This window comes from Eriocheir sinensis, unplaced genomic scaffold (assembly GCF_024679095.1).
Source record: "Eriocheir sinensis breed Jianghai 21 unplaced genomic scaffold, ASM2467909v1 Scaffold1138, whole genome shotgun sequence".
Taxonomy (NCBI): domain Eukaryota; kingdom Metazoa; phylum Arthropoda; class Malacostraca; order Decapoda; family Varunidae; genus Eriocheir; species Eriocheir sinensis.
Genome location: NW_026110450.1, coordinates 30,175 through 55,121, shown reverse-complemented (window position 1 = coordinate 55,121; position 24,947 = coordinate 30,175). Strand labels below are relative to the sequence as shown.

Below are 24,947 nucleotides of genomic sequence, written 5' to 3'. Positions count from 1 at the left end.
CCTATTCATTCCCTCCCCATTTCCTCCCCATTCCCATCACCCCCATTCCATCCCCTCCATTCCCACTCCCCATTTCCTCCCCATCACTCCCTTCCCTTCAGCCCCATTCCATCCCCTCCATTCCCACTCCCTTCCCTTCAGCCCCATTCCATTCCCACTCCACATTTCCTCCCACTCCCCCTTCCTCAATCCCCTCCATTCCCTCCCCATTTCCTCCCCTCCATTCCCTCCCATTTCCTCCCCTCACTCCTTCCTTCAGCCCCATTCCATCCTCTCCATTCCCACTCCCCATTTCCTCCCCTCCTCCCTTCCCTTCAGCCCCATTCCATCCCCTCCATTCCCTCCCCATTTCCTCCCCATCCTCCTTTCCTTCCTTCACCCCATTCCATCCCTCCCATTCCCTCCCCATTCCTCCCCTCACTCCCTTCCTTCAGCCCCATTCCATCCCCTCCATTCCCACTCCCATTTCCTCCCATCCTCCCTTCCTTCACCCCATTCCATCCCCTCAATTCCCTCCCCATTTCCTCCCCATCACCCCTTCCCTTCAGCCCCATTCCATCCCTCCATTCCCTCCCCATCCTCCTTCCTTCCCTTCACCCCATTCCATCCCCTCCATTCCCTCCCCATTTCCTCCCATCACCCTTCCCTTCAGCCCCATTCCATCCTCCATTCCCTCCCCATTTCCTCCCATCCTCCTTCCCTTCAGCTCCATTCCATCCCTCCATTCCCTCCCCATCACTCCTTCCCTTCAGCCCCATTCCATCCCCTCCATTCCCTCCCCAATTCCTCCCATCACTCCTTCCCTTTAGCCCCATTCCATTCCCTCCCCATTTCCTCCCCATCCTCCCTTCCCTTCATTCCCATTCCATCCTCCATTCCCACTCCCCATTTCCTCCCCTCCTCCCTTCCTTCAGCCCCATTCCATCCCCTCCATTCCCTCCCCATTTCCTCCCCTCACTCCTTCCCTTCACCCCTTTCCATCCCCTCCATTCCCTCCCCATTTCCTCCCCATCCTCCCCTTCAGTCCCATTCCATCCCTCCATTCCCACTCCCATTTCCTCCCCTCCTCCTTTCCCTTCACCCCCATTCCATCCCCTCCATTCCCACTCCCCATTTCCTCCCCATCACTCCCCTTCAGTCCCATTCCATCCCCTCCATTCCCTCCCCATCCTCCCTTCCTTCAGCCCCATTCCATCCTCTCCATTCCCTCCCCATCCTCCCTTCCTTCAGCCCCATTCCATCCCCTCCATTCCCACTCCCCATCACTCCCTTCTCTTCAGCCCCATTCCATTCCCACTCCCCATTTCCTCCCCATCACTCCCTTCCCTTCAGCCCCATTCCATCCCCTCCATTCCCACTCCCATTTCCCCATCCTCCTTCCCTTCAGCCCATTCCATCCCTCCATTCCCTCCCCATCAATCCCTTCCTTCAGCCCCATTCCATCCCCTCCATTCCCTCCCCATTTCCTCCCCTCACTCCCTTACCTTCAGCCCCTTTCAATCCCTCCATTCCCTCCCCATTTCCTCCCCTCCTTACCTTCAGCCCCATTCCATCCCTCCATTCCCTCCCCATTTCCTCTCCCTCCTCCTTCCCTTCAGCTTCATTCCATCCCCTCCATTCCCTCCCCATTTCCTCCCCCTCACTCCCTTCCTTCACCCCATTTCATCCCTCCATTCCCTCCCCATTTCCTCCCTCACTCCCTTCCCTTCAGCCCCATTCCATCCCCTCAATTCCCTCCCCATTTCCTCCCCATCCTCCTTCCCATCACCCCATTCCATCCTCCATTCCCACTCCCATTTCCTCCCCATCCTCCCTTCCTTCAGCCATTCCATCCCCTCCTCCCCTCCCCATTACCTCCCAGCATTCCAGCCCATTCCATCCCCATTTCCTCCCCATCCTCCCTTCCCTTCAGCCCCATTCCATCCTCCATTCCCACTCCCCATTTCCTCCCCTCCATCCCTCCCATTTCCTCCCCCATTTCCTCCTCCTCCTTCCCTTCACCCCATTCCATCCCCTCCATTCCCTCCCCATTTCCTCCCATTCCTCCCTTCCTTCAGCCCCATTCTATCCCTCCATTCCCTCCCATTTCCTCCCAATCACTCCCTTCCTTCAGCCCCATTCCATCCCCTCCATTCCCTCCCCATTTCCTCCCCTCACTCCCATCCTTCACCCCGTTCCATCCCCTCCATTCCCTCCCCATTTCCTCCCCTCACTCCCCTTCCTTCAGCTCCATTCCATCCTCCATTCCCTCCCCATTTCCTCCCATCCTCCCCTTCCCTTCAGCCCCATTCCATCCCCTCCATATCCACTCCCCATTTCCTCCCCTCACTCCCTTCCTTCAGCCCCATTCCATCCCCTCCATTCCCTCCCCATTTCCTCCCCCTCACTCCCTTCCTTCAGCCCCATTCCATCCCTCCATTCCCACTCCCCATTTCCTCCCCTCACTCCCTTCCTTCAGCTTCATTCCATCCCCTCCATTCCCACTCCCCATATCCTCCCCTCACTCCTTCCCTTCACCCCCATTCCATCCCCTCCATTCTCCTCCCCATTTCCTCCCCATCCTCCCTTCCCTTCACCCCCATTCCCATCACCTCCTTCCCTTCAGCTCCATTCCATCCCTCCATTCCCTCCCCATTTCCTCCCCTCACTCCTTCCCTTCACCCCATTCCCACTCCACATTTCCTCCCCATCACTCCCTTCCCTTCAACCCCATTCCATCCCCTCCATCTCCACTCCCCATTTCCACTTCACTCCTGTTTCTCTACCCCATTCCTCCTTTATCCAATCCCCCCTTTCCCCCATTTCCTCCCCCTTCCTCCCTCCCCTTCCCTTCAGCCCCATTCCGTTCCCTCCATTTTCGTCTCTCACTTCCTTTCTCCCATTTCTGCTTGCATTCCTCAACTCCTTTGTATTCCTTTCCTTCCTCTTTCCTTCCTCTGTCTTTACTTTCTTCTTCTTTATTGCTTTCTACGCCTTTTATTAATATTTTCCTATACCCAGGTACGCAGTTGTTGGTCCAATCCTCTTCATCCTCGCTCTCCTCGCCCTCCTCCCTGGGCTCGTCGGATGGGTCATGTGGGCTGCGCTGAACACCTGGGCATCCCACCTCATCCAGCCATTCACCTACCATGCACCTGGTCACCCACACAGTCATCCAGGCGGTCGAGTCACCATTTCATCCGCCAATGTTCTGCTGTGTCCGGAGGCAGTGGCCAGATTCAACAATTGCCCGTGAGTGTGTGTGTGTGTGTGTGTGTGTGTGTGTATGTGTATTTACCTAGTTGTATTTACCTTGTTATATTTACCTAGTTTTATTTACCTAGTTGTATTTACCTTGTTATATTTACCTAATTATATTTACCTAGTTGTATTTACCTAGTTGTAGTTTTACAGGGCCTGGGCCTACGCTCGTGTGGTCCCATATCCGTATCTGCATTTATCCATCTTTTCCTTAAAGCTTTGCACACTCCTCGCCGATACTACATCCTCACTTAGTCTGTTCCAAACCTCTATATTTCTTTATGTCTCTCAAGCATCTTCCCTTCCTCAATTTTTTACTATGTCCTCTTGTGTTCCTGGTGGTAATTTCTTCTTTTAGTAGTAACTCCTCGTTGTCTACTTCTTCCATTTTGCTCAATAGTTTGTAGATTTGTATTAGGTCTCCCCTTTCTCTTCTTTGTGTGTGTGTGTGTGTGTGTGTGTGTGTGTGTGTGTGTGTGTGTGTATTTGCATTTTACGCTCAGTTCCCTTCATTTACCTCATCCATTTCTCTCACCCGTTCCTCCTCACCCACTTCTCTTCTGTCCCTCACACTTTCTCTCTCACTCTCAGTCCCTCTCACCTCCACCCATCTCTTACTCACCGTCCTTTACATATCATACATTTCCTCTAACCACTTCTCACTAGTCCCCCCTTCATTTATCATCCATCTCTTCATCCATCCTTTCTCTTTACTCCATATCCTCCACCCATTATTTTTCACTCAATGCTATTAATTTTTTACACTTAACCAGCAGCGGGGATCATGTTTCTTAACCCGGTAGCAGCGACGGGCCAAATTTGTGGCTTTACCATGTAGCAGCGACGGGCCAAATTTGTGGCTTTACCATGTAGCAGCGATGGGCCAAATTTGTGGCTTTACCATGTAGCAGCGACGGGCCAAATTTGTGGCTTTACCGTGTAGCAGCGACGGGCCAAATTTGTGGCTTTACCATGTAGCAGCGATGGGCCAAATTTATTGGCTTTACCGTGTAGCAGCGACAGGCCAAATTTGTGGCTTTACCATGTAGCAGCGACAGGCCAAATTTGTGGCTTTACCATGTAGCAGCGGCCAGACCCAAATTGGCTTTACCATGTAGCAGCGATGGGCCAAATTTGTGGCTTTACCGTGTAACAGCGGCCAAATTGTGGCTTTGCCGTGTAGCAACGGCCAAATTTGTGGCTTTACCGTGTAGCAGCGACGGGCCAAATTTGTGGCTTTACCGTGTAGCAGCGACGGGCCAAATTTGTGGCTTTACCGTGTAGCAGCGACGGGCCAAATTTGTGCCATGATTTAACCCCCCCAAAATAGATGATACATAAACTGATCACAAATGCCTGGATATATATTTTGAAATGGTTTGTGTGAGGGGTGATTTTTTCTCATTTTTCTCGCTTAGAGGGACCATTAAGAAACATGATCCCCGTTGCTACCGAGTTAATGGTCCCCTCAAGCAAAAAAAATGAGAAAAAATCACCCCTCACACAAACCATTTCTTAATATATATCAAAGCATTTGTGATCAGTTTATGTATCATCTATTTTGGGGGGTTTAACCCTTAAACCGCTGCAATCGCTTTTATAATCAAGCCTCTCCGATCCCGTGACGCTGTGATCGCTTATATAATCATGAATTTTTGTGCCGTACGTTTTGAATTTTCCTGGCGCGCTTCCTTTCAAATGTGTTCTCGTGATCGCTGGCAGCTTAGTCATACCTTCACCAGAGCCTGAAATTCTATGATAAGGCCCTCATTCGAGTGTTTGTGGAAATGTAGGAGGTGCCTGGAAACACTCCTGACCCGCCGGGTAGTAATCTACCATATCATAATAGAAAACGTGGTAGTGGAAGAGAAAATGGAGGTTGTTAAGGCAGACTAGATTACAAATTTTCAATCTTTACATAAAGCTGAAACTTGGAGGAAGGAATTATGTCATGTGTAATTCATTATAACTTGGATATAATACGTAACAGTAAGCGTCTTTGCACACAGGTGTGTGTGTGTGTGTGTGTGTGTGTGTGTGTGTGTGTGTGTGTGCATGTGTGTGCGTGTGTGTGTGTGTGTGTGTGTGTGTGTGTGTGTGTGTGTGCATGTGTGTGTGTGTGTGTGTGTGTGTGTGTGTGCGGAAAGCCCCGTTTTTTTTTATTTTTTTTTTTTTACAGCAAAGGAGACAGCTCAAGGGAACACAAAAAGCAAACAATAATAAAAAAGCCCGTTACTCGCTGCTCTCCCCAAAAAAGAATCCAAAGAGGTGGCCGAAAGATAAGTCAGTTTCGGGAGGAGAGGTGTCCTGATACCCTCCTCTTGAAAGAGTTCAAGTCGTAGGCAGGAGGAAATACAGATGAAGGAAGATTGTTCCAGAGTAAACCAGCGTGAGGGATGAAAGAGTGAAGATGCTGGTTAACTCTTGCATAAGGGGTTTGGACAGTATAGGGATGAGCATGAGTAGAAAGTCGAGTGCAGCGGGGGCGGGAGGGGGAGGCAGTTAACAAGTTCAGAAGAGCAGTCAGCGTGGAAATATCGATAGAAGATAGAAAGAGGCAACATTGCGGCGGAATTTAAGAGGTGAAGACTATCAGTATGAGGAGGAGAGCTGATGAGACGAAGAGCCTTTGCCTCCACTCTGTCCAGAAGAGCTGTGTGAGTGGAGCCCCCACACATGAGATGCATACTCCATGCAGGCGGACAAGGCCCTGTATATGGACAGCAACTGTGCAGGGGAGAAGAACTGGCGGAGACGGTACAGAACGCCCAGCCTCGAGGAAGCTGATTTAGTAAGAGATATGAAGTTTCCAGTTGAGATTTTGAGTTAAGGATAGACCGAGGATGTTTAGTGTTGAGGAAGGTGATAGCTGAGTGTTGTCAAAGAATAGGGGATAGTTGTTTGGAAGATTGTGTCGAGTGGATAGGTGGAGAAACTGTGTTTTTGAGGCGTTGAAGGACACCAGGTTCCTCTTGCCCAAATCGGAAATAATAGTAAGGTCTGAGGCTAAGCGTTCTGTTGCCTCCAGCCTTGAGTCGTTAAGTTCCTGTAGGGTGGGTCTTCTATTAAAAGAAGTTGATTAATGCAGAGTGGAATCATCGGCGTAGGAATGGATAGGACAGTTCGTTATGGAAAGAAGATCATCAATGAACAACAGAAAGAGAGTGGGAGATTGGACAGAACCCTATGGGACACCACTGTTAATAGGTTTAGGGGAAGAACAGTGACCGTCTACCACAGCAGAAATAGAACAGTCAGAAAGGAAACTGGAGATAAAGATACAGAGAGAAGGATAGAAACCGTAGGAGGGTAGATTAGAAAGCAAAGATTTGTGCCAGACCCTATCAAAAGCTTTTGATATGTCCAGCGCAATAGCAAAGGATTTCACCGAAACAGCTAAGAGAGGATGACCAAGAGTCAGTTAAGAGGCTAGAGATCACCAGTAGAACGCCCTTGCGGAACCCATACTGGCGATCAGATAGAAGGTCAGAAGTGGAAAGGTGCTTTTGAATCTTACGGTTGAGATTGATTCAAAAGCTTTAGATAGACAAGAAAGTAAAGCAATAGGGACGGTAGTTTGAGGGATTGGGCGGTCACCCTTCTTAGGTACAGGCTGTGTGAAGGCATACTTCCAGCAGGAAGGAAAGGTAGATTTTGACAGGCAGAGGCGAAAGAGTTTGACCAGGCAGGGTGACAGCACGGAGGCACAGTTTTTAAGGACAATAGGAGGCACTCCATCAGGTCCATAAGCCTTCTGAGGATTGAGGCCAGAGAGGGCATAGAAAACATCATTTTGAAGAATCTTTATAACAGGCATAAAGGAGTCAGAGGGGGGATGAGTAGGAGGAATATGCCCAGAATCGTCCAGAGTGGAGTTTTTAGAAAAAGTTTGAGAGAAGAGTTCAGCTTTAGAGATAGATGAGACGGCAGTGTTGCCGTCAGGACTGAGGAGTGGAGGGAAAGATGAAGAAGTGAAGTTGGAGGAGATGTTTTTGGCTAGATGCCAGAAGTCACGGGAAGAGTTAGAGAAAGCAAGGTTTTGACATTTTCTTGGTCCATGGTGTAAATCAAATTTTTTTACATCATTATTGTTCATTACCTGAGAGAGAGAAAGAGAGAGAGAGAGGCGAGCTGGCAGGAAGATACGATAGGCCTGTAAGTGTGAACACACACACACACACACACACACACACACTTCATCCAACCCTCTTTCCCTCCCTTTCTTCACTCATCCAAACACTCCGTGTGTGTGTGTGTGTGTGTGTGTGTGTGTGTGTGTGTGTGTGTGTGTGTGTGTGTGTGTGTGTGTGTCCTATACATGTAAGACCAGGACAATGACTGGAGTCAGACACGATCACGTGCGAAATGGACAAGATTGAGATGTCTGTGGTTATTATTATGCAACACACACACACACACACACACACACACACACACACACACACACACACACACACCATTCAACACACACACACACACACACACACACACACACACACACACACACACACACACACACCATTCAACACACACACACACACACACACACACACACACACACACCATTCAACACACACACACACACACACACACACACACACACACACACACACACATCATTCAACACACACACACACACACACACACCATGAAACACACACAGACACACACACACCCACCATTCAACACACACACCATTCAACACACACACACACACACACCATTCAACACACACAGACACACACACACACACCATTCAACACACACACACACCATTCAACACACACACACACACCATTCAACACACACACACACACACAAACACACACACCATTCAACACACACACACACACACACACACACACACACACACACACACCATTCAACACACACACACATAGGGAGGAGGGGGTGGGATGAAGTTAGCCTCTCTCTCTTTCTCCAATGAGAGAGAGAGAGAGAGAGAGAGAGAGAGAGAGAGAGAGAGAGAGAGAGACAACATTGAGAGGAAAAACAAACACATGCAGAGAGAGAGAGAGAGAGAGAGAGAGAGAGAGAGAGAGAGAGAGAGAGAGAGAGAGAGAGGAAGCAAACAAACAAATAGAAGCCGCGTGGGCAGATGTCCACCGCTTCCACCCGCTCCACCTCATTCTACCCGAAATGTCACATTTTTCCCGCACTTTGGAAAGCGCGCGAATTTTTAGGGCCTATTATTTGCTCTAATTATTCATGTACTACTCTGACCTGCTATAATACATCAAATTACATTTTTCTCATTGATGATATACTATTAGATTTATATTTTTGCTTTTTATTATCATGTTAATATTAACTCGCGAAGGAAAAATGTCTGGCATTTAGTCCACCGCAGTTTAAGGGTTAAATCATGGCACAAATTTGGCCCGTCACTGCTACATGGTAAAGCCACAAATTTGGCCCGTCACTGCTACATGGTAAAGCCACAAATTTGGCCTGTCACTGCTACATGGTAAAGCCACAAATTTGGCTCGTCACTGCTACATGGTAAAGCTACAAATTTGGCCCGTCACTGCTACATGGTAAAGCCACAAATTTGGCCTGTCACTGCTACATGGTAAAGCCACAAATTTGGCCCGTCACTGCTACATGGTAAAGCCACAAATTTGGCCCATCACTGCTACATGGTAAAGCCACAAATTTGGCCCGTCGCTGCTACACAGTAAAGCCACAAATTTGGCCCATCACTGCTACAGTAAAGCCACAAATTTGGCCCATCACTGCTACATGGTAAAGCCACAAATTTGGCCCGTCGCTGCTACACAAAGCCACAAATTTGGCCCGTCACTACATGGTAAAGCCACAAATTTGTCCCGTTGCTACTACGGTAAAGCCACAAATTTGGCCCGTCGCTGCTACCACGGTAAAGCCACAAATTTGGCCCATCGCTGCTACTGCGGTAAAGCCACAAATTTGGCCCTGTAATAAACTGCTACGGTAAAACCACAAATTTGGTCGTCGCTGCTACATGGTAAAGCCACAATTTGGCCCATCACTGCTATATGGTAAAGCAACAAATTTGGCGTCGCTGCTACGGTAAAGCCACAAATTTGGCCCGTTACTGCTACATGGTAAAGCCACAAATTTGGCCCATCACTGCTACATGGTAAAGCCACAAATTTGGCCTGTCGCTGCTACAGGGGAAAGCCACAAATTTGACCCGTTAACTGCTACATAAAAACCACAAATTTGGTAAATCACTGCTACGGTAAAGCCACAAATTTGACCCGTCGATGCTACGGTAAAGCCACAAATTTGGCCTGTCGCTGCTACGGTAAAGCCACAAATTTGGCCGTCACTGCTACGGTAAAGCCACAAATTTGGCCCGTCGCTGCTACACGGTAAAGCCACAAATTTGGCCTGCCGCTGCTACACGGTAAAGCCACAAATTTGGCCTGTCGCTGCTACACGGTAAAGCCACAAATTTGGCCCGTCGCTGCTACATGGTAAAGCCACAAATTTGGCCTGTCACTGCTACATGGTAAAGCCACAAATTTGGCCCATCACTGCTACATGGTAAAGCCACAAATTTGGCCCGTCGCTGCTACATGGTAAAGCCACAAATTTGGCCCATCACTGCTATATGGTTAAGCCACAAATTTGGCCCGTCACTGCTACATGGTAAAGCCACAAATTTGGCCCGTTGCTGCTACACAGTAAAGCCACAAATTTGGCCCGTTGCTGCTACACAGTAAAGCCACAAATTTGGCCCGTTGCTGCTACACAGTAAAGCCACAAATTTGGCCCGTGGCTGCTACACAGTAAAGCCACAAATTTGGCCCGTTGCTGCTACACAGTAAAGCCACAAATTTGGCCCGTTGCTGCTACACAGTAAAGCCACAAATTTGGCCCGTCGCTGCTACTGGGTTAAATTAACATTTCTTAACTATTATCTTTCATCCATCACCCGCACTTCTCACCCACACTACATATATTCACATCCAGCAAGCTAGACTTTTAATCCCTTTTTTATGCCAGGCAACACAAACACAAAGATATGTAACTCAAACACAATCACAAACCACAGCATCAATTCCCTTTTAGTCTGGATAGCATGAGAAGACTGTGGGTCGTATCATAAGACATTTCGTCAACCAAGTGCGCATATTTGACAAGACTTTCATAGGAGTTGTGGGCATTTCCAGGAGTAGTTTTATGACCCTGGTGGTAGTTTGACCCTTCTTCTGTACCATGAACCTAAAGAAACACATATTTGACAAGACTTTCATAGGAGTTGTGGGCATTTCCAGGAGTAGTTTTATGACCCTGGTGGTAGTTTGACCCTTCTTCTGTACCATGAACCTAAAGAAACACATATTTGACAAGGCTTTCATAGGAGTTGTGGGCATTTCCAGGAGTAGTTTTATGACCCTGGTGGTAGTTTGACCTTTCTTCTGTACCATGAACCTAAAGAAACACACATATTTGACAAGGCTTTCGTAGGAGTTGTGGGCATTTCCAGGAGTAGTTTTATGACCTTTGTGGTAGTTTGACCCTTCTTCTGTACCATAAACCTAGGAAACACATATTTGACAAGACTTTCATAGGAGTTGTGTGCATTTCCAGGAGTAGTTTTATGACCCTGGTGGTAGTGTGACCCTCCTTCTGTACCATGAACCTAAGAAACACATATTTGACAAGGCTGTAGGAGTTGTGGGTATTTCCAGGAGTAGTTTTATGACCTTTGTGGTAGTTTGACCCTTCTTCTGTACTATGAACCTAGGAAACACATATTTGACAAGACTTTCATAGGAGTTGTGGGCATTTCCAGGAGTAGTTTTATGACCCTGGTGGTAGTGTGACCCTTCTTCTGTACCGTGAACCTAGGAAACACATATTTGACAAGACTTTCATAGGAGTTGTGGGCATTTCCAGGAGTAGTTTTATGACCCTGGTGGCAGTTTGACCCTTCTCCTGTACCATGAACCTAAAGAAACACATATTTGACAAGGCTTTCATAGGAGTTGTGGGCATTTCCAGAGTAGTTTTATGACCCTGGTGGTAGTGTGACCCTTCTTCTGTACCATGAACCTAGGAAACACATATTTGACAAGACTTTCATAGGAGTTGTGTGCATTTCCAGGAGTAGTTTTATGACCTTTGTGGTAGTTTGACCCTTCTTCTGTACCATAAACCTAGGAAACACATATTTGACAAGACTTTTGTAGGAGTTGTGTGCATTTCCAGGAGTAGTTTTATGACCCTGGTGGTAGTGTGACCCTTCTCCTGTACCATGAACCTAGGAAACACTTGTTAGAACCCGAGCGGCCCATCTTTGACCTTTAGAAATAGCTCACGTGAGAAGCGAAAGTGTCATAATACCGAGCTACATCAATTCCCCCTGCCGTCATCCGTCCCCTGCACTCCTCACCCACACTGACCCTCATCCCTTCACCCATCCACAGCAACACGTCCTGGCGGCTGAAGGAGGTCTCCCGGCGGATGTTACGTCAGGACAAGGGCCTCAACCAACACCCTAACCTGAAGCCACCTGTGAAGAGGGAGAATGTGTTGGTTAATCAGGTATGTAGGGCTGTGGAGGGAGGGGACTGTGTAGGGGTGTGTAGGAGGGGACTGTGTAGGGGTGTGTAGGAGGGGACTGTGTAGGGGTGTGTAGGAGGGGACTGTGTAGAGGTGTGTAGGGAGGGGACTGTGTAGGGGTGTGTAGGAGGGGACTGTATGTGTAGGGAGAATGTGGAAGGGAAGAAAATAAGAGATTAAGAATGGGGAGAAGAAAGGAAGGAAGGAAAATAGAGAAATTGGAAGAATGAAAGAGATAGAAAGGGATGAGAAGGAGAATATAAAAACAAAGTGTGTGTGTGTGTGTGTGTGTGTGTGTGTGTGTTTACCTAGTTGTATTTACCTAGTTGTGAAATACAGGAAAAGAGCTGTACTAGGCTCGTGCTGTCCCGTCTCCATAACGCTTATTATCCAGTTTGGCTTTAAATTCATGAATCGTTTTTGCACACACAGTCTCCTCGTCAAGTCCGTTCCATGTTATGCTTCTGTATGGAAAACTGTATTTCTTGATGTCTCTCCTACAGTCGCTCTTCTTCAATTTCTTACCATTGCCTCTTGTCACACTTCTGTCATGTTCCACTAGGTCTTCCCTGTCCAATTTCCCCCATCCCTCTTGTATCCTGGACAATGCTATTAGGTCCCCTCTCTCTCTTCTGCTCTCCAGTGTTGTTAGTCCCAATTTCTCCAGTCTTTCTTCATAAGTACGTTGTCTCAGAGTTTCCGGTAATTTAGTCGCTGCTCTTTGTATTCTTTCCAACTTTGTAATTTCCTTCTTCAATCTAGGTGACCACACTAATGATGCATATTCCAGTCTTGGACGTATCATCGATGTCATTAGTTTCTTGACCATTTCTTCATCTAAATATGTAAATGCTGCTTTTATGTTTCTAAGAAGATTGTGTGTGTGTGTGTGTGTGTGTGTGTGTGTGTGTGTGTAGGGTGATGGACAGAAAGATAAAAAGAAAGGGAGACAGGGAAGAAGAATGGAGGGAGAGAGGGAGGAGGGAAACAGGGAAGGGAAGTTAGGAAAAAATTAAAATGAGATAGAGAAAGATGGAAAGCAACCAAGAAGAAAAAAAGAAAAGATAGAGGAAAATAAAGAAACTGGAGATGAGAAAAACCAAGAACAAGAAACTAATAAAAGGCAAAGAAAAAATGAAGATAAGATAAAAAGTGAGAAAGAGAGAGAGATAAAGAAAAAGAGAAGAAAGAAAAATATAGAAGCCAAGATAAAGAAAGAAGAGAAAGAAAGCGGTGGGAAGGAAATTAATGAATGAAAGAAAAAGTTGGAAAGTTTTGTTTAGTGGGCACATCTGTGGTCATATGCCGGAGAGAGACAGAAGGGGAAGGAATTATAGGAGAAGGGAGAGTTTTGTTTAGTGGGCGCAACATCTGTGGTCATATGCCGGAGAGAGACAGAAGGGGAAGGAATTATAGGAGAAGGGAGAGTTTTGTTTAGTGGGCGCAACATCTGTGGTCATATGCTGGAGAGAGACAGAAGGGAAGGAATTATAGGAGAAGGAGAGTTTTGTTTAGTGGGAACATCTGTGGTCATATGCGGAGAGAGACAGAAGGGAAGGAATTATAGGAGAAGGAGAGTTTTGTTTAGTGGGCAAACATCTGTGGTCATATGCCGGTGTGAGTCAGAAGGGGAAGGAATTATAGGAGAAGGGAGAGTTTTGTTTAGTGGGCGCAACATCTGTGGTCATATGCTGGAGAGAGACAGAAGGGGAAGGAATTATAGGAGAAGGGAGAGTTTTGTTTAGTGGGCGCAACATCTGTGGTCATAAGGGGAAGGAATTATAGGAGAAGGGAGAGTATTGTTTAGTGGGCGCAACATCTGTGGTCATATGCTGGAGAGAGACAGAAGGGAAGGAATTATAGGAGGAAAGTTTTGTTTAGTGGGCAACATCTGTGGTCATATGCCGGAGAGACAGAAGGGAAGGAATTATAGGAAAAGTTTTGTTTAGTGGGTGCAACATCTGTGGTCATATGCCGGAGAGAGACAGAAGGGGAAGGAATTATAGGAGAAGGAAAGTTTGGTTTAGTGGGCGCAACATCTGTGGTCATATGCTGGAGAGAGAAGAGAAGAGAGGGGAAAGTTTGGTTTAGTGGGTGCAACATCTGTGGTCATATGCTGGAGAGAGAAGAGAAGAGAGGGGAAAGTTTTGTTTAGTGGGTGCAACATCTGTGGTCATATGCTGGAGAGAGACAGAAGGAATTATAGAAGGAAAGTTTTGTTTAGTGGGCAACATCTGTGGTCATATGCTGGAGAGAGACAGAAGGGAAGGAATTATAGGAGAAGGAGAGTTTTGTTTAGTGGGCAACATCTGTGGTCATATGCGGAGAGACAGAAGGGAAGGAATTATAGGAGAAGGAACAGATCCCAGGAGGCAGGACACAACCCCGATTAATACCTGGTACCCATTCACTGCTGGGTGGACAGGGCGCAGGGTATCGGAAAAGCTGTCTAATTTTTCCCTCCGCCTGAATCGAACCAGGCTCTCTCGGTTGTGAGCCGAAAGTGCTAACCACTGCACCGAAGCCCCCATGAAAGAAAGAAAAGGGAGAAAGTAGAAAACAAAGAAATGAGAGAAAAAATGAATAAAAATGGACATAAAAATCATACCCAAACAAACCTAACCTAACCTAACCTAAGCTAACCTAACCTCACCTCACCTCACCTAACCTCACCTAACCTAACCTAACCTTCCCCTTCCCACAGTTCCCCGAGGTCGACATCTTCATGCTCCAAGAGGTGCTGGAGCGGTGGGCGGGCCGGGCAATGGTGAAGGCCCTGCAGGACACATACCCTTACTGTGTGTATGATGTTGGCATCCACTCCAGGCACACCAACCTCTTCATGTGTGGTGAGTAAGGGAAGGAAGGAAGGAAGGAAGGAAGAGGAGGAGGAGGAGGAGGAGGATGGCCATGGCAGAAGAGCTTCCAACTTTCTCTATCCAGACACTCCCTCCTTGCCTGCTCAAAGTTTCTCAAGGATCTTTCCCCCCTCTCCCTAATGTACTCCTGCACCCTATCCCTCCATTTCACTGGAGGTCGTCCTCTAGCATTCCCTCCCTCTATCTCACTGACATACACCCTCCTGGTCATCTTACTCTCCTCCATTCGCTCCATTTGGCCAAACCACTTTAAGGTCTGTCGCTTCACTTCTTCCACCACTCCACACTTCTTCCCTTCACCCCTGTGACACATTCCAAAATGCTCGTACACACTTTCATTACTCATTCCATCCATTCTACTCACACCACAAGCACTCCTCAAATAACTCATTTCCACTGCCTGCACTCTAGACCTCTGACTTTCATTCCAGGCCCACGTTTCACTTGCATATGTGAGGGTTGGTACTATTATTGTATTTCTCAAATCCCTCTTTACCTCCATGCTCACACTTCTGCCATTCATGATTCGTCCCAAAGACCCCACCACCCTTCTTCCTTGCAATGCCCTTTCTCTTATCTCTCCCTCCATACCACCATGCTTACACATAACTGATCCAAGGTACTTAAACTTATTGACTTCCTTCATTTCTTCACCATTCAAAATTATTTTGCATTCTTTTTCACATTCAATTCCCACTCTATATGGGCATACAAAATCTACAGCCTCATTTCAACTTCCCTCACAAACCATCACTTTACTTTTGTTGACATTTACTTTCAGCTTTCTCCTGTTACAGACACTATCAAAACACTGAGGTGTTGTAAAGAGAAGAGGGAAATATGTAAGAAGATGAGAGAGGGAAAAGAAAGAGTAGGGAAGGGTTGGGTATAGGAAGGGAGAGGAGAGGAGAGACTAGAAGGGTGTATGAAGGGGAGGAGGGGAGTAGAGAGAAGAGGAGGAGGAGGAGAGGAGAGGAGGAGGGAAGAGTTGGAGAAGGAGACCAGGGAGGGAAAATTGTAGATAGAAAGGGAAAGGAAAGTGTAAGGAAGAGATAGGGTGTAGGAAGAGGAGGAGGAGGAGGAGGAGGAGAGGGATTATGAGGAGAGGGATTAGGAGAGAGAGAGAGAGAGAGGAGAGAGAGAGAGAGAGAGAGAGAAGAGGAAGGAGGAGGGAGAGAGAAAAAAGTGTACTGATGAGGTTATGTGTAGAAGGAAGAGAGAGAGAAGAGGAAAGAGTGTAGATCAGGGGGAAGAGAGAGAGAATGAGAGTATGGAGGGAAAGGAGGAAGAGGAAGAGAAGGGAATGTATGTATATTGGAGGGTAAATAGAAGGATGTCAGGATAGAAAAGGAGTGTATGTAGGAGGCACCCCATCCTGGCCCTCAGTCTGGTGTTAGTGTGCTCCATCCCACCCCAGCAAAGGTTCTAATTCCACCTCTCCACCTGGTCCTCTGTCTGGTGTTAGTGTACTCCATCCCACCCCAGCAAAGGTTCTAATTCCACCTCTCCACCTGGCCCTCTGTCTGGTGTTAGTGTGCTCCATCCTGCCCCAGCAAAGGTTCTAATTCCACCTCTCCACCTGGTCCTCTGTCTGGTGTTAGTGTGCTCCATCCTGCCCCGGCAAAGGTTCTAATTCCACCTCTCCACCTGGTCCTCTGTCTGGTGTTAGTGTGCTCCATCCTGCCCCAGCAAAGGTTCTAATTCCACCTCTCCACCTGGTCCTCTGTCTGGTGTTAGTATGCTCCATCCTGCCCCAGCAAAGGTTCTAATTCCACCTCTCCACCTGGCCCTCTGTCTGGTGTTAGTGTGCTCCATCCTGCCCCAGCAAAGGTTCTAATTCCACCTCTCCACCTGGTCCTCTGTCTGGTGTTAGTGTGCTCCATCCCACCCCAGCAAAGGTTCTAATTCCACCTCTCCACCTGGTCCTCTGTCTGGTGTTAGTGTGCTCCATCCCGCCACGCCAAAGGTTCTAATTCCACCTCTCCACCTGGCCCTCTGTCTGGTGTTAGTGTGCTCCATCCCACCCCAGCAAAGGTTCTAATTCCACCTCTCCACCTGGTCCTCTGTCTGGTGTTAGTGTACTCCATCCTGACCCGGCAAAGGTTCTAATTCCACCTCTCCACCTGGCCCTCTGTCTGGTGTTAGTGTGTTCCATCCTGACCCGGCAAAGGTTCTAATTCCACATCTCCACCTGGCCCTCTGTCTGGTGTTAGTGTACTCCATCCTGACCCGGCAAAGGTTCTAACTCCACCTCTCCACCTGGCCCTCTGTCTGGTGTTAGTGTACTCCATCCTGCCCTGGCTAAGGTTCTAACTCCACCTCGCCACCTGGTCCTCTGTCTGGTGTTAGTGTGCTCCATCCCGCCCCGGCAAAGGTTCTAATTCCACCTCTCCACCTGGCCCTCTGTCTGGTGTTAGTGTACTCCATCCCGCCCCGGCAAAGGTTCTAATTCCACCTCTCCACCTGGCCCTCTGTCTGGTGTTAGTGTGCTCCATCCCACCCCAGCAAAGGTTCTAATTCCACCTCTCCACCTGGCCCTCTGTCTGGTGTTAGTGTGCTCCATCCTGCCACGACAAAGGTTCTAATTCCACCTCTCCACCTAGTCCTCTGTCTGGTGTTAGTGTGCTCCATCCCGCCCCGGCAAAGGTTCTAATTCCACCTCTCCACCTGGCCCTCTGTCTGGTGTTAGTGTGCTCCATCCTGCCACAGCAAAGGTTCTAATTCCACTTCTCCACCTGGTCCTCTGTCTGGTGTTAGTGTGCTCCATCCTGCCACGGCAAAGGTTCTAATTCCACCTCTCCACCTGGTCCTCTGTCTGGTGTTAGTGTGCTCCATCCCGCCCCGGCAAAGGTTCTAATTCCACCTCTCCACCTGGTCCACTGTCTGGTGTTTGTGTGCTCCATCCCGCCCGGCAAAGGTTCTAATTCCACCTCTCCACCTGGTCCTCTGTCTGGTGTTAGTGTGCTCCATCCCCCCCGGCAAAGGTTCTAATTCCACCTCTCCACCTGGCCCTCTGTCTGGTGTTAGTGTGCTCCATCCCACCCCAGCAAAGGTTCTAATTCCACCTCCACCTGGCCCTCTGTCTGGTGTTAGTGTGCTCCATCTTGCCCCAGCAAAGGTTCTAATTCCACCTCTCCACCTGGCCCTCTGTCTGGTGTTAGTGTGCTCCATCCTGCCCCAGCAAAGGTTCTAATTCCACCTCTCCACCTGGCCCTCTGTCTGGTGTTAGTGTGCTCCATCCCGCCCCGGCAAAGGTTCTAATATTCTTCACCTCCCGTCTGACCCTCTCATTCTTACAGGCAGCGGTCTCTTCCTGGCGTCCAAGTTCCCTGTGCTGGACTGTACCTTCCACCCCTATACGTACCATTCCCACTATGGCACACTGGTGGGCCTGGGGGTGCTGCTGGCAAAGGTACGGAGGGGGAGGTGGAAGGGGGAATGTGTGGGTGTGTTGGGTGGAAGGGTAGGAGATGGATAGGTTGATTGTAAGAAGGTGGGAAAGGAAGGATTGAACAAGGAAGGAAGGAAGGAAGGAAGGAAGAGAGAATAGAGAGGAAGACAGGGAGAAGAAAAGAGAAATAGGAAGAAAAGAAAGAGGGAAAGGAAGGGAGTGAATGAGAGAGAGAGAGAGAGAGAGAGAGAGAGAGAGAGAGAGAGAGAGAGGGGATGAATGATAGAGAGAAAGAAATTAAGAAATAAAGAGAGAAAGGAAGGGAAGGAAACAGTGAGAGAGAGAGAGAGAGAGAGAGAGAGAGAGAGAGAGAGAGAGAGAGAGAGAGAGAGAGAGAATGATAGAGAGAAAGAAAGAAAGAAAGAGAGAAAGGAAGGGAATGAAACTGTGACACAAAGAAAGAAAGAGAGAGAGAGAGAGAGAGAGAGAGAGAGAGAGAGAGAGAGAGAGAGAGAGAGAGAGAGAGAGAGAGAGAGAGAGAGAGAGAATCTATCTATCTATATGTATGAAAAGTTCTCAAAATGTCACTATATATATTTATTATTATTATTATTATTATTATTATATTTTCTCTTGGCAGCTTGACCTGGGCATGGTGGTGAGGGGGGGGAAGGAGGTGCGGGCGGTGGGTTATGTCGCCAATACACACACACAGGTCAGTATACATGTGTGCATCTGTAAGTATGTGTGTGTGTGTATGTGTGTGTGTATGTGTGTGTGTGTGTTACCTTCTCTTCGTCTGTTTTCCTTCCTTCTTTCTTTCTGTGTGTGTGTGTGTAATAATAATAATAATAATAATAATAATAATAATAATAATAATAATAATAATAATAAGCGGTTTATTGCATGAAGTAGCAGGCAGCCCTTGAGCTGAAAATATACATCACTGGAAGATGAAATGAAATGAATGAGACAAATGAACAAAGTAGAATGATTGGAAATAAAAAGGAAAATAGAAATAACAATAATAGCAATAATCATAGTAAAGATAACAATAATAATCATGATAATAATAATGATAATAATAATAGTAATCATAATCGTAATAATATTCATAATAATAATAACAATAATAATAATAATAATAATAATAATAATCATAATAATAACAACAACAATAAGTACTAATGAAAAATATTTACAAGACATACCAATAGTGCTGCTCTTAATTTGCATTGTTGATATATTTGACCATCACGGGCACGGCGCTGTTCTTGTAGCGGTCAGTCCGTGCCCATATCAGGGCAATACTGTTGTGGTGTCTCACTGAGTGCTGAGGGCGGTTCACTGCGGGTGGGAGGATGTGTCTGTGTCTGGGCTGGTTGAGAAGCTTGGTTGCGAACCGGTGTAGTAGGGTCTCGTGACGGTGTTGTAGGCTGGTGAGATGGAGGGAGTCGAGGGCGTCCTGCTAGCTGGTGTAGTGAGGGCCCAGGATGATTTTGCAGGCTCGCTTCTGGACGCGTTCAAGTTGGATGCGCTGCGTAGCGTTGATGGAGGAAGACCACGCTGGGGACGCGTATGTCAGATTGGGGAGGATGAACGAGGAGTACACGCTCGCCAGCACACACTCAGGGGCCCCCAGCGTTTTGAGTCTCCTCAGCAGGTACAACTTTTTTTTTTTTTTTTTTTTTTTTTTTTACAGCAAAGGAGACAGCTCAAGGGCACAAAAAAGTAAACATTAATAAAAAAAAAGCCCGCTACTCGCTGCTCCTAAAAAGAATCCAAAGAGGTGGCCGAAAGATAGGTCAGTTTCGGGAGGAGAGGTGTCCTGATACCCTCCTCTTGAAAGAGTTCAAGTCGTAGGCAGGAGGAAATACAGATGAAGGAAGATTGTTCCAGAGTAAACCAGTGTGAGGGATGAAAGAGTGAAGATGCTGGTTAACTCTTGCATAAGGGGTTTGGACAGTATAGGGATGAGCATGAGTAGAAAGTCGAGTGCAGCGGGGCCACGGGAGGGGGGGAGGCATGCAGTTAGCAAGTTCAGAAGAGCAGTCAGCGTGGAAATATCGATAGAAGATAGAAAGAGAGGCAACATTACGGCGGAATTTAAGAGGTAGAAGACTATCAGTATGAGGAGGAGAGCTGATGAGACGAAGAGCCTTTGCCTCCACTCTGTCCAGAAGAGCTGTGTGAGTGGAGCCCCCCCACACATGAGATGCATACTCCATACGAGGGCGGACAAGGCCCCTGTATATGGACAGTAACTGTGCAGGGGAGAAGAACTGGGAGACGTGCTCCTTCCATGTGAGCTTGTTGTCCAAGGTGACTCCAAGTACTTTTGCAGATGTAACTACCTGGAGGGGAGAGTGTGTGTGTGTGTGTGTGTTTTGTTTATCATTAATGCATTTGTTTGTTTTTTCTAATTCTTCATTTATTTATTTTCTTTCTCTACTTCTTTCTCTTCCATTATTGATTTATTTTATAGTGTGTTGTATTTCATTTATTTCATCTACTACTGCTACTACTACCACTACTACTACTACCACTACTACTACTACTACTACTACTACTACTACCACCACCACCACCACCACCACTACTACTACTACTACTACTACAAATACTAATCATATCTTTCCACACACACACAGGCCTACCAGGGGGGCAAGAACATAGTGAGTCAGCAGCTTACAGAGGCCGCTTCCGTGTACGAGAAATTCGTACACGAGACTCACGACACGCACACGGAGACGCTCATGTTCGCCGTCCTCGGAGGAGACTTCAATGTGGATAATATGTCCGAGGGTGTGTGTGTATTTACCTAGTTGTATTTACCTAGTTGTATTTACCTAGTTGTATTTACCTAGTTGTATTTACCTAGTTGTATTCACCTAGTTGTGACATACGGGAAAAGAGCTACGCTCGCGCTGTCCCGTCTCCATATCCTCTCTTATCCATCTTTTCCTTAAAATCATGAATGTTTCTTGCACAAACCACCTCCTCCTCCAGTTCATTCCACAGCTCAATGCTTCTGTTTTGGAAGCTAAACTTTTTCACATCTCGCCTACACGTGGTCGCCCTCAACTTCTTTCCATGTCCTCTCGTTTCTCTCTCCACACACACAGGTCCTCTCTGTCCAGATTCTCCACCCCACTCGCAACCCTGTACACTGCTATCAGGTCTCCTCTTTCTCTTCTTCTCTCCAGGGTTGTGAGCCCCATGCTGTTGAGTCTCTCCTCGTAAGTTCGATCCCTAAGTTCCGGTACCATCTTAGTTGCCACTCTCTGCACTCTTTCCAGCTTTCTTATGTTATTCTTTTCGTGAGGAGACCAGACCACTGCTGCATACTCCAACCTTGGCCTTATCATTGTAACTATTATTTTCTTCATCATCTCTTCGTCCAAATACACAAATGCCGTCCTTATGTTCTTCAGCAAATTCAGAGTTTGTCCCGTTATCCTGTTGATGTGTTTGTCCCGGTAGCAGCGACGGGCCAAATTTGTGCCATGATATTAACCCCCCAAAATAGATGATACATAATCTAATCACAAATGCTTTGATATATATTATGAAATGGTTTGTGTGAGGGGTGATTTTTTCTCATTTTTCTCGCTTGGAGGGACCATTAAGAAACATTATCCACGCTGCTACCGGGTTAAGTAGGTCTTTTACAGATTACAGTGTGTAATTCAACTCTTGGTCTGCTGCGGGTCTCTCTTGAGACAGCCAGCCGTTCCCCTACGGAAGAGCACAGAGCTCGTAGTACCGATCTTTGGGTAGGACTGAGACCACTCACACACAACACACCGCGACAACGAGGTCACAACTCCTTGCGTGACGTCGTGTACCTACTCCCTGCTAGGTGAACAGGGGCTACACGTGAAAGAAGAAAATCCAACTTATCTTCACCCGGCCGGGGGATCGAATGTGTGTGTGTGTGTTATCCTTCTCCTCCCCCTACCCCTTTTCTCCTCCTCCTACACTTTCCTCCTTTTCCTCCTCTCTTCCCCCCTCCTCCTCCTCCCTTCCTTCCCCCTTTTTCTCTTCTCCCTCCTCTCCTATCCTCCCTACTCCTCCCCTTCTTCTCCACTTACTCTACTCCATTTACTTTTTTCCTCCTCTCCTTTTCTTTACTCCTCCCCTCCTCCATTTTTTCAGGTGACCACAAACGGGGGGAGAGAGAGAGAGAGAGAGAGAGAGAGAGAGAGAGAGAGAGAGAGAGAGAGAGAGAGAGAGAGAGAGAGAGAGAGAGAGAGAGAGAGAGAGAGAATCACAAAACACAGAAGCTGGAAAAATCACAACCCAGACTAAGGCATCTAACCCCCTTCCCCCCCCCCGTCCCCCCCTCCCTCAGGTGACCGCGACAGCCAGCACCTGCCACTGTGGGATGAGTTTATTGACCCGTGCCGCGCCGGTGCTGGGCGTGACAGGACCTGGTCGCTGGGCACTGAGCACAGGCAGAAGATGCTGAGCCACCCTGCACTGACCCACCCGTCCACCTTCAGAACTGTGCTGCTGGACGATGTGCTGAGACGACACTTTATTCTGGACGCGGACGTGAAGGTGAGGAGGAGGAGGAGGAGGAGGAGAAAGATAGTTTGAGAGGAGGAGGAAGAGGAGAAAGATGAGGAAGGAAGCAGATAGTCAGGAGGAAGAAGAGGAGGAGGAGGAGGAAGTGAGTTTGTGAGGAGGAGGAGGAGTAAGAGGAGAAAGATGAGGAAGGAAGCAGATAGCTAGGAGGAAGAAGAGGAGGAGGAGGAAGAGAAAGATGAGGAAGGAAGCAGATAGTCAGGAGGAAGAAGAGGAGGAGGAGGAGGAAGATAGTTTGAGGAGGAGGAGGAGAAAGATGAGAAGGAAGCAGATAGTCAGGAGGAAGAAGAGGAGGAAGATAGTTTGAGAGGAGGAGGAGGAAGAGGAGAAAGATGAGGAAGGAAGCAGATAGTTAGGAGGAGGAAGAAGAGGAGGAGGAGGAGGAGGAGTGTTTATATGTGTGTGTGTGTGTGTGTGTGTGTGTATAAAGCTGCCCCCTAACCTCTCCCAATAACCTTCCCCTTCTCCCCTAATCTCCCCTCCCTTAAACCTCACCCCATAACCGTCCCCACTTAATCTGTCCCCGTCAAAACCACACCCCCAACCTCGCCTTCCGAACCTTTCCCTAACCCTAACCTAACCTCCCTCTTTTCTAACCTTCTTTCCCAGCCCTTACCTAACTTACCCTAACCTAACCTAACCTAACCTCTCCCCTTCTAACCTTCCTTCCCAGCCCTTACCTAACTTACCCTAACCTAACCTAACCTAACCTCTCCCCTTCTAACCTTCCTTCCCAGCCCTTACCTAACCTCTCCCCTTCTAACCTTCCTTCCCAGCCCTTACCTAACTTACCCTAACCTAACCTAACCTGACTGCTCCCCTTCTAACCTTCCTTCCCAGCCCTTACCTAACCTAACCTCTCCCCTTCTTACCTAACTTACCCTAACCTAACCTCTCCCCTACTTACCATCCTTCCCAACCCCAACCTCCCTTCCCACTTCCCAGCCCCTCCCTAACATCCCTTTCCCCCTTCCCAGCCCCTTCCTAACATACCCTAACCTCTTCCCCCTTCCCAGCCCCTCCCTAACCTCCCTTCTCCCTTCCCAGCCCCTCCCTAACCTCCCTTCCCAGCCCCTCCCTAACCTCCCTTTCCCCCTTCCCAGCCCCTCCCTAACATACCCTAACCTCCTTTCCCAGCCCCTCCCTAACCTCCCTTCCCTTCCCAGACCCTCCCAAACCTCCCTTCCCTTCCCAGCCCCTCCCTAACCTCCCTTCCCTTCCTAGCCTCCCTAACCTCCCTTCCCCTTCCCAGCCCTCCCTAACCTCCATTCCCCTTCCCTTCCCAGCCCCTCCCTAACATCCCTTCCCCCTTCCCAGCCCCTCCCTAACCTCCTTCCCCTTCCCAGCCCCTCCTAACCTCCCTTCCCCTTCCCAGCCCCTCCCTAAACACCCTTCCCCCTTCCCAGACCCTCCCAAACCTCCCTTTCCCCTTTCCCCGCCCCTTCCTAACTCCCTTCCCAGCCCCTCCCTAACCTAACCTAACCTCCCTTCCCCCACAGGTCCACACACTAGAGCTAATGCGGGTCAAGCCTCAGCCAGACAGTGACGGGGAGGTGCGAGCGAGGCCGGAGGGAGGAAGAAGAAGAATTGATCGCCTGCTGGTGAGGAAAGGCGGACCAATGCAGCCGGCGAGCTACTGGTTCACCTCTGCCATCGCCGGGCTGAGTGACCATCTGCCTGTGGTCATGATGTTGCAGGAGGAGGAGGAGGAGGAGAAGGAGATGAAGGAGGAGGTGGAGGAGGTGGTGGTAGAGGAAGAAGTGAAAATGGAGAGCAATGAGGAAAACGTCGAAAGCAAAAAGTATGTGTAGATGGAATTAGATTAAGAGAAGAAGGAAGAGGAGGAGGAAGAAGAAGAAGATTAAGAAAGAGAATAAGAAGAGGAAGGACGAGGTAGAAGAGAGCAAAAATTGTATATGAAAGAAAAGAAAGAGGAAGAGAGAAGATTGAGAAAGAAGAAAAGTAGAAGGAGGAGGAGAAGAGGAGGATTGAAAAGTAAGAGGGGAAGAAGAGAAGGAGGAGGAGGAGGAGGAGGAGGAAGAAGAAGAAATGAAAGAAAAGTAGAAAGCAAAAAGTATGTGTAGATGGAATTAGATTAGGAAAAGACAATGGAGGAGGAGGAGGAGGAGGAAGAAGAGAAGAAGAGGGGAAGAAGAGAAGGAGGAAGAGTAGGAGGAAGAAGTGAAAGAAAAGTAGAAAGCAAAAAGTATGTGTAGATGGAATTAGATTAAGAAAAGACAATGGAGGAGGAGGAGGAGGAGGAGGAGGAG

The 24,947-nt window shown here is 48.0% G+C and overlaps 1 protein-coding gene across 1 annotated transcript in view; it reads left to right on the top strand.

The window, feature by feature from the left end:
- LOC126989371 (sphingomyelin phosphodiesterase 5-like) overlaps window positions 1–24,947 on the top strand; it is a 46,064-nt gene extending 21,117 nt beyond the window's left edge. Inside the window, exons 3-10 of the mRNA XM_050847985.1 lie at window positions 3,001–3,231; window positions 11,682–11,799; window positions 14,522–14,666; window positions 17,996–18,108; window positions 18,728–18,802; window positions 20,739–20,892; window positions 22,442–22,650; window positions 24,177–24,947. Coding sequence (XP_050703942.1) covers window positions 3,001–3,231; window positions 11,682–11,799; window positions 14,522–14,666; window positions 17,996–18,108; window positions 18,728–18,802; window positions 20,739–20,892; window positions 22,442–22,650; window positions 24,177–24,488 — 1,357 coding nt within the window. The 3' untranslated portion in view covers window positions 24,489–24,947. The remainder of the gene's footprint in view (window positions 1–3,000; window positions 3,232–11,681; window positions 11,800–14,521; window positions 14,667–17,995; window positions 18,109–18,727; window positions 18,803–20,738; window positions 20,893–22,441; window positions 22,651–24,176) is intronic.